The sequence below is a fragment of the Mastigoproctus giganteus genome, chromosome 2 (assembly GCF_048544385.1).
Source record: "Mastigoproctus giganteus isolate SK-2022 chromosome 2, ASM4854438v1, whole genome shotgun sequence".
Classification (NCBI taxonomy): Eukaryota; Metazoa; Arthropoda; class Arachnida; order Uropygi; family Thelyphonidae; genus Mastigoproctus; species Mastigoproctus giganteus.
The window spans coordinates 188,428,491-188,443,705 of record NC_143576.1 but is presented as its reverse complement, the minus strand read 5'-3'; the positions used below and the strand labels follow the sequence as shown (position 1 = coordinate 188,443,705).

General features: G+C 37.7%; 1 protein-coding gene across 1 annotated transcript in view; it reads right to left on the bottom strand.

Moving 5' to 3' along the window:
* The window catches only part of PpD3 (protein phosphatase D3), a 246,514-nt gene that overhangs the window by 207,089 nt on the left and 24,210 nt on the right, over positions 1-15,215 (bottom strand). The window contains exon 2 of the mRNA XM_090368865.1: positions 9,191-9,360. Within this exon, the coding sequence (XP_090224991.1) occupies positions 9,191-9,360 (170 nt within the window). The remainder of the gene's footprint in view (positions 1-9,190; positions 9,361-15,215) is intronic.

Genomic DNA, 15,215 nt, shown 5'->3' with positions numbered 1-15,215 from the left:
TAATAATAAGTTCTGTCGTCTAAGTTGTAGTGAAGGTTCATGGGCTTCTGCATATAGGCTTTGTACAGGTGAAGTGCGAAAAGCTCCAAGTGCTATACGGAGTGCACTGTGGTGTATGGGATCTAACAATTTCAGTGCACTTGGTCTTGCGGAGTCGTAAACTGGTGCTCCATAGTCCAGCTTGGAACGCACTATTGCTCGATAAAGTTTGAGTAGTGTATGTCGATCTGCACCCCAAGTTGTTGCGGAGAGAACTTTGAGTAGATTTAGCTTCTTGATGCAAGAATGTCTTAGTTGCTTAATATGTTCAAGGAATGTCAGTTTTTTATCTAAGAGAAGTCCTAAGAATCTTATGTTTGGTACAACTGGGATCACATATCCATCTAGTTTAAGTTCAGGATCAGGGTGTAGGTTTCGTTTCCTACAGAAGTGTATACATGCAGTTTTCTGTGTGGAAAACCGGAAGCCATTTGTTTGTGCCCATTGACTTATTTTATTTATTGCTCCCTGTAACTGCCGTTCTATTGTTCGCATATTCTGAGAGTGATAGGACATACTGAAATCATCAACGTATAAAGCGGTATCAACAGGTTTTGGTATATGCTCAGTTATGGAGTTTATTTTGATAGCAAAGAGGGTTGTGCTAAGCACAGACCCCTGAGGTACACCCTCTTCTTGGGTGAAAACTTTTGAAAGAGTATTCTGCAATCTAACTTGAAATGACCTGTGGAGTAAGAAATTTTGAATATATTTTGGAAGATGTCCACGTAATCCAAGGTGGTATAGGTTTTGAATAATTCCATAACGCCACGCAGTATCGTAAGCTTTTTCTATGTCAAAACATATCATTACGTGGTGCTCTTTTCGGATAAAGGCATTCCGCACACTGTTTTCTAATTTGACCAGTAAATCGAGTGTTGAACGATTTTTTCTGAAACCATGCTGTGCTGGATTGAGAAGGTTATTTCTGTTCAAAAACCATGTTAGACGAGCATTGATAATTTTCTCCATAACTTTTCCCAGGCAACTGGTTAGAGCAATTGGACGGTAGTTGCGTGGGTCAGAGAGGTCTTTCCCCGATTTTGGGAAAGCAAGAATTATTGCATGACGCCAACTGTCTGGAAATTGGTTTTCTAGAAGGATTCTGTTATATAGTTCTAGTAATGCCAATTGGGATTGATCATCAAGTTGTTTTAACATCATATAGTGGATTTGGTCTGGACCTACAGCACTTTGCTTTGTCTGGGATAGAGCGTGTTTCAATTCGTAGAATGTTAAGGGTAGGTTGTACTCTTCATTATTTCTTGTGGAAAAATTCAGTTTATGTCTTTCCATTCTTGCCTTGTATATTTGAAAACTGTGAGTATATGAAGTGGTCGCTGATATTCTGGCGAAGGTTTCGCCCAGTGCATTGGCTATTTCTGATGGCTCTGCAGTGACTTGTCCATTCCAGTTTAGGATCGGAGTTGGAGTAATCGGGTATCTGCCACTCATTTTGTTAATTTTATTCCAGACAGTTTTAGATGGTGTAGAACTTGTTAATGTAGATGCAAATTTTATCCAGGATTCTTTCCTACTGGCCCGCCTAATATATCTGGCTCTTGCCCGTGCCTTCTTGAACAATATGAGGTTCTCTAAAGTTGGATATCTGCGAAAAGTATTCCAGGTTTTGTTTCGCTCTTTCTTAGTCTGCGCACATTCTGCATTCCACCATGATTTTGGATGTGTTGGAAAGTGAGACGATGTTTTTGGGATAGAGTGTTCAGCAGCTTGAATTATTTTATTTGTTATATATTGTACTGCTGCATCTAACGGTTTTTGCTTGATAGTATCAACATTTAGTTTTGCTAATGATTTATAAGTTTCCCAATCTGCTTCATTTATTTTCCATCTGGGAGTTTTGCGTGACTTGCATGTGGTTCCTAATGCCATGGTGATGATTATTGGATAGTGATCACTGCTGAGAGGATCACTGTGCACTGACCAATCAAGTATTGGAAATAGTATTGGAGAACATATAGACAGGTCTATAGCTGTAGTATTTCCTGATGGAAGATGTGTATAAGTATGTGTGCCGTCGTTCAACAAAGTTAAATCATTCTCGTCTATCCATTTTTCAATTTGTTTTCCTCTCCGATCTGTGGTTGTGTTACCCCACACAGGGCTATGCCCATTGAGGTCGCCTAGTATACAGAAGGGGGTTGGTACCTGCCTTACAATGTCTTCTAAGTCCTGTTGTAATAAATTTTGGTTTGGTGGAACATAAATTGTTATTACTGTTATGAGGGATCTAGTGGCTATGCGTACCGCAATCGCTTCAAGGGTTGTGTTTAGCGGGACAATCTGGGACGGAATGAGAGAATTTATTAGTATTGCCACACCACCATGGGTTGTGCCACCTGTTACTCTGTCCTTTCGATATGCTGTATAGTTCTTTATTAAGGTAGAGTCTTGAGGTCTGAGGTAGGTTTCTTGTAAGCAAAGACATAATGGTGCATACTGTGTAATCAGATCATATATATCACCTATGTTAGTGCGGAGTCCTCTACAATTCCACTGGATTATGGTTTTCATTATTTGGTTTTGGAGAGGTTTTCGGTCTGTTTCCTAGATGCTGTTTTAAGTCTTTCACACGTTGGTTTTTCCTTTTTCGGGAAATATGGTTTTCCGGTGTCCATATCGTCTTCCGCGAAAATCTCTAATACTGATTCATCTGCTTGGTTGGTTGCTTCTGTCTCCATTTGTTCGGTTGCCTTCTGACTTATGACATTACGTTTTCCTTGAGGGGCTTTCGATTCTGAGTGTTTTTTATCGGGAGGCACGGAAAGTGGTGTGTTGGTGAGTTTCTCTTGATATTTTGGCTGGGAAATTGTGAGTAGTGCTCGTGCCCAGTCTGAGATAGATTTCTTTGGAGGGATTGTAAAATCTGTTTGAGTTTCTATTGTACGATGATTCGTTATGACCTGCGCGTAGGAAGGTCTGTTTAAGATAGTCGGGTGTATAGTTCTCTTAGCTTCTTGGTATGTGACAGAATGTTCCACTTTATACCGCTGAATCTGCTTTTCTCTTTTCCAATATTCACAATTCTTGGAATAGGCAGAATGGTCTCCCTTGCAGTTTGGACATTTCGGTTTCTCGGATGAACAGTTCTGATTGCTGTGCTCCTGGGACCCGCAGTTGGAACAGATAGCTACACCACGGCATGCCATTTGTGAATGACCATACTTTTGGCATTTAAAGCAGTGGAGAGGATTTGGAATGTATGGTCTGATGTTACAATTTAGATATCCGGCCTTCACAGATGTAGGTGGTTTAGGAGTGTTGAACGTCAGTATGATAGTTCTGGTTGGGATAAGTGTCCCATCTCTTGTAATTTTAATCCTTCTCACAGCTATAACGCCTTGATTTTCAAGTTCATCTTTAATTTCTTCTTCGGAGACGCTGATAAGGTCCCATTCAGAAATTACTCCTTTCGATGTATTTAGCGTATTATGGGGAGAGACCTTTACTGGGATCCCACCAAATGTTTTCATTTGAAGCAGTCTTTCTGCGTGTTTGGCATTTGCTGTCTCGACTAGAATGTCGCCTGATTTTAGTCGCTTAACATTTTTTGGTGTTCCAGCCACACTTTCTAAACATTTCTGGATGACGAATGGCGACAATTTTCCTAATGGCTGTTCTGTCGTAGAATTAAAGACAATAAAGGTAGGTGCATTAAGTGATGTTATTTCCTTTTTTTGCCTTTTGGTTGCAATAGTCACATTGTCCTCATTTTTCCGACTCAAAGGAGTCAGATCTTTGGGATTCGTGGTAATGTTTGAGTCATTCATGTTTGCTCCTTTTAGCCCTGGGAGTGAGAGCTTTTCCTCCCAGGTTTCCGGCCCCGCCACGGGGAGGCAGGAGCGGTGCCACCTAGTGACCAAGCGGAAGTAGATTAGTGGTTAGTAAGACTAGAATATAAATAAAAGAAAGGTGACTTTCCTTTCTTAGGAACCTTTGCACTGATACTTTTCAGTAACTATATATATTTACAGAAGAGAATTAACTTTAAAATTGTATTGTATTGTATTGTATTATATTATTATTATTATTATTATTATTATTAGCCATGTGGTGCAAGGAAGCCTTATGAGAAGTAGAAGGGAATCCTTCTACTTCTCAAGAAGGAGAAAAATGATGATATCCAGCTGAGGACCCTGGGTGTACCAAGCCCATACTCACCAGATGTGAGCCCCTGGAGTTATGGACAAGTATAGAAACGCAGTTCCTATACTTGTCCATACCCTTTTTTTTTTTTTTTATTTATTATTATTTTTTTTATTTATTATTATTTTTTGTTTTATATGTATTTTACTGTACTAATTTTACTTTACAGTTCACCCACCGTCTATTGGCTTTGTAATTCAGCCCATAATTTTCTTAATTCATAACTCTCAGGATATTAACATTCTTTCTACTATCCTCACCCTTCTAGTTACTAGCACTTTGTATAATTTTCACATCCATTTATGCATATTTTATTCAATATTCAATATATTAATATAAATATATATATATATTGTGAATAGCTATTGAGGTATTTATTGGCATTATGATACATGTGTATCTGCGCAAGTGTCTTTAAAAATAAATAAAAATAACAACAAAATAAAATACAGTAATAAAAATTTATATTTTGTTAATAAAAAATTTATCCACTAGTCCACCCATGTTCTAAATAAAAAAGGTCAGGTTACCCCTCCACTTAGGGAGGGGTTCAAGCTCCCATGGGATTCAAATGGGGTAACCTGATCTTTTTACACCACTATGGAAAGCGTTCATTAGGGCAAGTTATCATTGGGGTAAGTGACCATTAGTGCTTCTGAGATTAGAGCAAGTGAGACTAAACCAATGTTATTGTCTGTTGTGTTCACGCACCAATCAGTACATCGTCTGCCATGTTTACCTGTCAATCAACATATCGTTCTCGACTTATACTCCAGACCAATAACACCCGCCATCTGTTTACCGAACGAACAACACTACAGTGCGGTAGTAGCAAACCAGTTTGACCGGAAAGATCCCCGAAGTTTGCCATGGTTTTCGTGTTGGCTTTCCTTACCTTTGCCAAGAAGACTGTTCAATCTAGTGTGCTAAAATATTTTAATAAAATGTAATGTTTTCTTTGCTTAGTTTATAATAAACTTGAATCAGAAATACATTTTTATTATCCTTTGGTAATATATACGTTAATAAATTGATAAAAAAACTTGTGCTTAAAAATTTTTTATTGCATATCTTCATCGGGGTGGGACCAATTATCATACTTTATGTGTTATAATAGATTCAAATTGTACGATTTCATTTAATACAATGATTTTGCAGGATTCATTATTTGTACTAATCGAGGCTTTGCTGTATATATCACATTATTTAACTAAAATTGTTAATTTTATCTTGGGACAGAAAATGGTAATGGTCATCCAGATGTGGTCCCCTTGAAGTTAACATACCAGTAACAAAAACAGGGCATCAAGAGCCAGCAAGGTCTAGCTCCTTCCCAGGACATAGGATGTAGTGTTATGTGTCATGCAATACTGATATTTAGAACATCTGATCTACATTTTCAAATCAAATTTCAAAAATTACCAGGTTCTTACTGCATAAGAATCAACTGAAAAATTGATGAATGGCCTGATTATTATTAATATCTGAGATATGCTCTGGGATGGATAAATTTGCATTACAGGAGAAGGCTTTGCTTTAAAGGAGAAAGAAGAAATTCCCCATAAAAATATTACAGTGACAGTCAAAAAGTAATATTTAATGTTTAATTGACAGTTGAAGCAACCAAAACTGCAGGAAGTTCATGGTTATAAAGATTAAATGAGTTCTTAACGATAGATCTTTACCCATTTCCCACCTTTTGGTATAGAAATTCACATATTTTTTCTTGCAAGACTTGTTTTATTAAAAAAAGCAAAAAAGGTTTGATGAAACAACTGCAATTTCAAGGTTCTCACCAAAAAAAAAAAAGAAAAAGAGAACAACAGCCTTCAGCAGGAGACTGGCAAAAGCCAAAATATGCAGGGTGAAGAGCCCGCTGCTAAACTAAGAGATTAGCAGATCTAAATAAATTCATCCTCATAACTTCAGTTCCAATTTTTTCATGAATAATCAAAGAGATACTGCAATACTTATTTATAATAATTTTATTATAAATATTAAATATACTAATAATTATTATAATACAGAGTAATTCTATATTATTGTTGGAAACAACGACATGAAACTGTTTACGAAATATGAAAGCGCAACTGAAAAAGTTTTATTACATATAGAATAAATACTGCAGAATGCTAAACATCTTCAACATACGCACCTTTCGTGGCACGTAAGATGTCCAAGCGATATTCAATTTCCCTCCAAGTGTTCTCCAGCATTTGTGGTATAACTGTTTCAATCGCAGCAACAATTCTGAGCTTCAGTTCATCGAGGGAGGTCACAAGGGTCTTGCACACAATGTCCTTCACTTATCCCCACAGGAAGAAATCAAGTGGCATAAGATCGGGTGAAAGCAGAGGCCACAGAATTGGTCCACCACACCCAACCCAGCGCCCAGGAAAACGCGTCAAGAAATTCTTGGACAATAAGAGTCCAATGTGGCGGTGCACCATCTTGCTGGAACACCACATTTGGCTGATTATTTTCCAACTGGGGTAACAGATACAGCTGTAGCATGTCCAGATAGGTCACCGCTGTCCCTGTTTTTTAGGCAAAGAAAAAGGGCCCCAAAACTTCCGAATATGACAAAGCACACACCAGACATTGACCTCTGGACTATCTCTTTTGAATTCTCAAATGACATGAGGGTTTTCCGATCCCCATATTCTGTAGTTATGATGATTTACCCTTTCTGATACGTAAAACGTTGCTTCATCACTAAATCTCCATTAGCAAAGGTAATTTTTATCAGCTTCGATGTTTGACAAAATGTCTTGGGCAAATTGGAAATGGCGGGGTTTATTGTTTGGCTTTAAAGCCTGCACAATCTGCAGTTTGTAAGCATGGAGGTGAAGGCGGTTATGAACAATCCTCCAAACAGTTGTTTACGGTATACCTAACTGCAAAGAAGCTCATCTAGTTGATTTTTGGGGGTTTTGAGAAAACGCTTCGTGGATTTGATCAACGTCTTCCCACTCCTTTTCGGTTCAGAACACTACCAGTCTCTTGAAATTGCTTTAACCAATGTCAGATAGCATTATCTGAAGCTGGATCTTTTCCAAAGTATGTACTTTGCCTTCTCTTGAACTGTCGCCATTTTGAAGTAATGCCATCAATATCTTCCCAGCATCAATGCAGCGAGTACAGCCTTGTCAGAGGGAAGACAACTGGAAGATTGTTGTCTTCCAGTTGTCTCTTTTTTTGATTGTTGTTTCCGGTTTGAAAATTATAGGCCATGGAAACCCCAACAATAATTTAGAATTACCTGGTATAATAATGTAATAAATTATTATATTATAACAATTTTACCTACAATCTGTTATAAAGTAATAAATAGAAACCAACAAACTGACTGAAATTTACTATTTTTTTTTAACCATAGAAAACTAATATCAAACATTGTTAGGAGACAGAGATACAGGTGACCCCCGCTTAACGCTGATAATTTGTTCTGGAAAAACAGAGCACTAAGCGAGCGCCGTATTCCCGTAATGTAACATTTGTGAGTCGCTGTCTATACCACCGCGACCCACAAATAATAAACGGTAGTGAAAAGATGCCAAATGTCAGTCAAAATATTTCATATTAAAAATCTGTACATATAAAATATTCTTCATTACATACATATATAATTATGTGGTAAATAACCACGTTACGTATCAAAATTAAACTTAAAATGCCAATTAAAACCATGAATTTATTAATCTGATGGCCCTGGGCTGTCGAGTTTTTTGTATCTTTCATCGATTTTGAGTTGCAGTTTGTCCCTCTTCCTGGTAAACTAAAAGGGGTTTTACTTTAAATTCCCTGCAGAATTACCACTCAGCAATAAAGTCAACCGATCCTTCTCTGCTTTGAAGCCTGGCATGTTTTTTCCTTCTTTCGATATGAAATTTTTTAGGCTTTAGTTTCAAAAAAAAAAGTCATTTCATCTATGTTAAAAACCTTGTTGAGAAGTATAACAGCTCTCTTCAATCTCTTCAATAATTTTATGTTCTTTTTTGAAAGTTTCAACTCCTTGATCTGTACTTAGGGCTTCTCCCTGAATTTTAAATCTATCGAACCAGCCCTTACTAACTTGAAATGGTTCCACTTTTTTTTTTTTAAGGTGAATTTTCTTCAGATCATCATATAGGCTAATCGCTTTTTATTTAATAATATTTAACTTAACGGAATTGTGCGTTGGATATTACTTCAATAAAATTATTTAGAAGTATCTCCATTTCAATTATAATAGCCAGACTAGTTGCTTGCAGTGGAACAGCTGTCTTTCCCGCTGCTAAAATTAATTCTTTATTTTTTATAATTGTTCTTTCAGTTGAATCTGCCAGTCCTAAATGATTGCACTCATCTACTCGTCATTGAACAGAATCAATTCGCTTCAAAATGTATAATTTAATTTTCAAATTCAGTCTTTTTCTTACCTTAGTAGGCTTCGTACCACATTCAGACGTTGTTGCTTTTTAATTCTTATCTGCCATTATTCATCTTCAAAAATGTAACTACGTTGCATTAATTATTATACAATGTTCAAGTAAACTGTCCGTTCCCTAATACTGTACTGAGTGATGACTAGACTTCGGATAAATGCATATAATGCAAATATTACAAGCAATATGCTTGATCATTTTTTAAAATGTTGATCTCGGAACTACGTAACAAGCCACCATACTGCAATTAAATTAGTGTGGAAGAAAATTTCACTGAGCGTGAGAAAATTTCACTGAGCGTAGGAAAATTTCAGAAGTCGGCGTGAGAAACTTTTTAATGCTGTTTTGCTATTCATTTTCAAGCTAGCGACTATATCAGATGAAACATTTCGTTAAACATGCCAAAAATTTAATCTGTACAGCTGGTAAAAGAGCGTTAGAGTGAGATATGGGTTGTAATGTAAGAACAGCGTTATAGCGAATCAGTGTAGAGCGAACCGCGTTATAATGAGGGCCTGCTGTATACAATATATATAATTTTTATTTTAAATGCCTACCTTCACATAATGTCGATCTAACTCAATTGCTCTGGATGCATCAGACAATGCATACCCAAAGCACTCAATTTTTAAATAAGCAAAACTCCTATTTCCATAATACACTGCTACATTTGGATTTTGTTCTATTGCTTTTGTGTATAACTCAATTGCCTTATCAAACTGTTGATCTGAAATGCAAAATGAAAAATATTATTTTCACACTGTAAAAATATTAAAAATAAATGTATTTAAAACTGTTTTAAAAAGTAAAATTTCCAAAATTATAGATATCAGTAACTCAATGCTGGGAATTCCATAAGTTAGTGTCTCAGCTTATGGAATTCTATATGAAAGTGCAGTGGGGGAGATAAATTAAAATAATGTCAAGATCAGGTAGCCCAGTGCACATAACACTAACTATATTCAGACTACTTTTTCCTAATGACAAAACAATACAAAGATTGTTGGGTCATGTACTGAACAGCACATCTGTGTTTCCATTAACTTATTACTAGGCCAATGTCATATACTTATGTATATTTAAATAGTTGATAAAATATATAATACAGATTTACATAAAAACAGACTTAAAGCTCATATATCAGCCACATATGATATGATGTAACCGAGTGGTCAGGAGTGAAAATGCAGTAGCACATGCTCTTTGAGTGAACTGGGGTTCAAGCCCGTGACTGCTAAATACAATTAACATTTGTATTAATTGATTTATTGTAAACTCCATTGACCTGATAGTCGTCCTGGAGTATAAACAAGAACATTTTTTTTATATATATATATATATATATATATATATAACAACACACATACAGAAATATTGGTGAAAGGGAATGGCAAGGCAAGCAAGTCAGCTATACAAAGTCCAGACAATGTACAGAGCCAGTCTATCTTTTTTTTTTTATGTGAACCACAAACACGAGCGGTATTAGAACCTATAGTACTTAGTACTGTGCTTAGGTTCGAGGTTGAAAAGAAGAAAAAAGATATTGACATTGGACTTGAACTTCTGTAGATTGTAATTTTCAGGAAATATGTATGAAGGAAGGTTGTTCCAGAAAACGGCAGTTGAATGAATAAATGAGGAAGATGAAAAGTTGGTTCTGTGGGTTTGAAGTTGGACAGTAAATGGATGTTGGCTGGTGGCGGCACGTGTTCAGACTGTTTTGAAAGAGAGAGCGGGAATTTTAGAAGCCAATTCAGAAGAACAGTGCCCAGGGAAGTATCTGTAGAAGAGGCATGCAGCAGAAACAGTATGTCAATGAGAAAGCGAGTGGAGAGACTCTGTTAGAGATGAATCATTAATTAACCTAACTGCCCTCTTCTGAATGGAATCAAGAAGCCTGAGAGAGGTTTTGGGGGCACCACCCCAGATGTGGGAACAATATTCCATGGCAGGGCCCGATTTGCGATTTATACAGAGTGAGCAGCTGTTTGGAAGAAAAGTAACGCCGAGAGCGAAAGAGAAAACCAAGTTTTTTAGATGAAGAGGAAGCAATATTTGTAATGTGCTTCTACCAAGAGAGATTAGAAGTCAGGGTAATCCCCAAAAGAGATATATCATTTTGCCTAGAAATCAGAGTGTCCCTAAAGATAAGCATAGGAGCAGAAGAATCCTTTTTGCGAGATATAAGACAAGACTGAGTTTTAGAAGGGTTGAAATCAACTAAGTTGTCTTTGCCCCAGTGGAGAATTACCTGAAGATCGGCATTTAAGGAATTGGTAGCAGATTTTCAAGAAGTTGAAGCTGATTGAGCAGGGCAAGGTTTCTCAAAATGGAAAGTGGAATGCAATGTGCTATCTCGGCAAAACTATGGATAGGATTTCCAGTCAATGGGAGAAGGTCATTAATATACAAGAGGAAAAGAGTGGGGGAAAGAACTGAACCTTGGGGACACCGGCATTAGTGGAGAAGTTAGAAGACAGAGAGCCATCTACCATCACCCTCAGTGAGCAATCAGAGAGAAAGCTGGATAACCAATTACTAAAAACAGTTGGCAAACCATAACATGGAAGCTTGTTTAGAAGACCTTTATGCCAAACACGATCAAAAGCCTTTGAGATGTCAACAGCAACTACTTGTGTTTCACCGAACTTTTCCATTGAATTAGTCCATAAATGGGTAACATAAGCCAGAATATCACCAGTGGATCGACACTGACGGAATCCATACTGGCGATCGTTGATCAGACAGAAGGTTTCTAGGTAGTTTAAGAGTTGGTGGTTAATTGATTTCTCCATTACTTTAGAAAGAGTAGAAGTAATTGCAATGGGACGATAATTGGATGGGAGGGATTTGTCACACGTTTTAGGAACTGGCTGGATATGAGCAAATTTCCAAGCAGAAGAAAAAACACCTTTGGAATAAGAAAGTGAAAAAAGGCAGCAAAGAATAGGAGTAAGTTCAGGAGCACAGGTTTTGAGAACAAGTGGAGAAATACCATCAGGACCTGGAGCTTTCTTAGCATCAAGATTCATAAAAATCCTTCTGATATCCTTTTGACGGAAGATCACAGGGGGCATTGAATGGAGCATGTTGGGAATGGTGGGAGGTGTTTTACCAAATCATTAATACATGAGCTGGAAGAAAAATGGGATGCTAGCAGGTCAGCTTTACCCTTGGCTGAAGTGACAACAGAACCATCTGGTTTGGACAAAGGTGGGAGCAGAGATGGCCAAAAGTTGCAGCCAATAGCTTTGGCAAGAGACCAGAATGCTTGGCTACCATTAGGGCAAGAAGCAAGCTTTCTACTCTTAGCCTGTTCAAACTCTAGTTTGGACTGATTAATAACTGCTTTACAATTGTTGCGAGCTTTTGTGTAGGCAGAAAATGAAACTGAAGAATTAGAAACGAGCCAATTACGATATGCAACATTCTTCTCTTGAACAGCCTTAGCACATTTATTGGAAAACCAAGGTTTAGATAAAGGATGAGATTTTAAAGTGGAGTGTGGGATGAAGGATTCCATTCCTGCAAGAATAATTTCACTGACACGATCTGAGCAAACATTGACATCAGAAGTTTTGAAACAGTAATCTCTAATCTCTCTTGGCACAAGCACATTACAAATATTGCTTCTTCTGCATCTAAAAAACTTGGTTTTCTCTTTTGCTCTCTGCGTTACTTTACTTCCAAACAGCTGCTCACTCTGTATAAATCGCAAATCCGCCCTGCCATGGAATATTGTTCCCACATCTGGGGTGGTGTCCCCAAAACCTCTCTCGGACTTCTTGATTCCATTCAGAAGAGGGTAGTTAGGTTAATTAATGACTCATCTCTAACAGAGTCTCTGCACTCACTGTCTCATAGACGTACTGTTTCTGCTGCATGCCTCTTCTACAGATACTTCCATAGGCACTGTTCTTCTGAATTAGCTTCTATAATTCCTGCTCTCTCTTTCAAAACAGTCCGAACACGTACTGCCACCAGCCAACATTCATTTACTGTCCAACTTCCAACTCACAGAACCAACTTTTCATCTTCCTCGTTTATTCATTCAGCTGCCGTTTTCTGGAACAACCTTCCTTCATACGTATTTCCTGAAAATTACAGTCTACAGAAGTTCAAGTCCAATGTCAACAAATATCTTCTTTCGTCTTCTCAACCTCCAACCCAAGCACGGTACTAAGTACTATAGGTTCTAACACCTCTCGTGTTTGGGGTTTACATAAAAAAAAAAAAAAAGCTTGCTTTCTTGCATCATATGCCTCTTGCCTCTACTAATGCTAATGCTAAGGATGAGGCTAGTTTACCTGGGCATAATATTATGACAGATCGGCTCACTCTCTTGTTGGGTGCCAATGCCTCATGAGATTTTAAGCTGAAGCCTTTGCTTGTGTATCATTCTAACATCCCCAGTGTATTTAAACAACAAAATGTCAACAAAGGCATGCTGGGAGTGTTTTTGCACAGTAACAAGAAGGCCTGGGTTACAGGATATGTCTTCAATGAATGGGAGCTTGAAATTTTCTCTTCTTCAGTGAAGAGTTATCTTGAGAAAAATAGGCTTCCTGTGAAGACACTGCTCCTGCTGGATAACGCACCAGGCCATGATCTCAACTTTGTTCAATCTCTTGAGGCACGATTTGACTTCGTTCAAGTCAAATTTTTGCCACCCAACACCACTCATCTTCTTCAACCAATGGACCAGCAAGTGACTGGAAACCAAGGAAATTTACACCATGAAAATGTTCGCAAGTTGCTTTTCAGCGACCTCTGGTGAAAATGCTGTCACCCTTAAAGATTTTTGGAGATTGAAGTTCAACATGCTGAATTATGTGAGGCTGATTGTAAGTTCTTGGAATGATGTTTCCACCAGGTGCTTAAATTCAGCCTTGAAAAACACCTGGCCTTTAATTATCCATAACGTTGACAGATTTGAAGATATTGTTACTTCAAATTTACCATTAAGAAATGCAAATTCAGTCTTCACCATAACATCCAAGCATGACCTATTTTTACGAAAGCCGTATTGATTATGGCTCATTAACTGTTCAGCCTCAATGATAAAGACGAGTCTACTGTGGACAATTTTTTCAAGGAATTTGCTGAGGCAGCTTGAGAGGGATATTGGTCTATGGCTATGGGGACTGGTTGGATCTTTTCCAGGCTTTAGGAATGACCAAAACAGTAAAATGATGCCAAGAGGCTGGATAAACGTTTTCTATAAAAATTTGGTTGTAAAAGACCAGGAGGAGGCACAAAGCTTTGTCATCAAGATGTTTTAGCATGATATAATAGATCCCATCTGGTCCTGCGGCATCATTTTGAGCTGTTTCAATGGGATGCAAGAGTTCAAAATATTGCAGAGGTTTGTTATAGGGCAGAAGGAGAGCAGTTTGAAAGTTAATAGAAAATTCGTTCTGCAGTGTAATGATGGAATTCTTTGGAATGATGGAATATAAGCTGAATACGCTAAGACTTCGGCAAAAGTGTTGCCCAAAGCATTTGCAATATCCAAAGTTTAGATAGATCTCCCCCATTCCAGGAAAGGATTGGAGAAGGTACGGTAGGAAACTTACCAGAAAGCTGTCTAATTTTATTCCACATTATTTTGGTGTCAGTGTTTTTGTTAATGCTTGAGGCAAAACGGATTCAGGATTCTTTCTTGGCTTGCCTTTGTATGAAACGTGCTTTTGCCTTTGACTTCTTATAATTTATTAGATTGGCTGTTGTTGGATTTTGCAGAAACAAATTCCAGGCTTTATTTTTTGCTTTTTTTTGCTTTTGTGCATTCCTCATTCCATCAATAATTATAATGCTTATGACCGGGGGGAGTTGATAGTAGTATTGTGTCTTTAGCCACATTTAGGAGATGTGACATGATGTATCACTGATAGGCTGGAGATGAATTTTTTTTCTCATCAAAAGATATTAATGACTGGAATTTGCCCAGTTTGCTTGGGCAAATTTCCATTTTCTGCAGGGTTGAGCTGGAGGAATCTGTGCTATTAATAGGTTACATACGATTGGGAAATGATCACTACCCATTGGATCACTTAAAACATACCACTCTATGGTCAGGACCAGTAATGGAGAACAAATGGAGAGATCTATTGCTGAGGTATGTTCAGTTGGGAGCTGAACAGAAGTATGTGTGCCAGTATTGAGTATGGAGAGGTTTTGTGCCTCTAAAAAGCTCTCAATGAGTCGACCTCGTCTATCTAATTTAGGATGGCCCCATAAGGAGTGATGCCCATTGAAATCCCCTAATATACAGAGCAGTGAAGGTATCTGTATAAGGAGGTCTTCAAGATCTTTTAAACAGTAAGTATGGTTTGGCTGTAAGTAGATTGATACTAGTGTTACTGCAATATGGAGAATTATATGCACAGCAACAGCTTCTATTTCAGTTTGAAGTAAAACATGTTTAGTTGGGATCTTTGAATTTATCAGGATTGCTACACCACCATGGGCAGCATTTGTTGTATTACAATCCCTTCGATAAAGGCAATAGTTCTTTATCGAAGGAGAAATTTGCGATGTTAAGTAAGTTTCCTGAAGACAAAGGGCAACTGGAGAAAAATG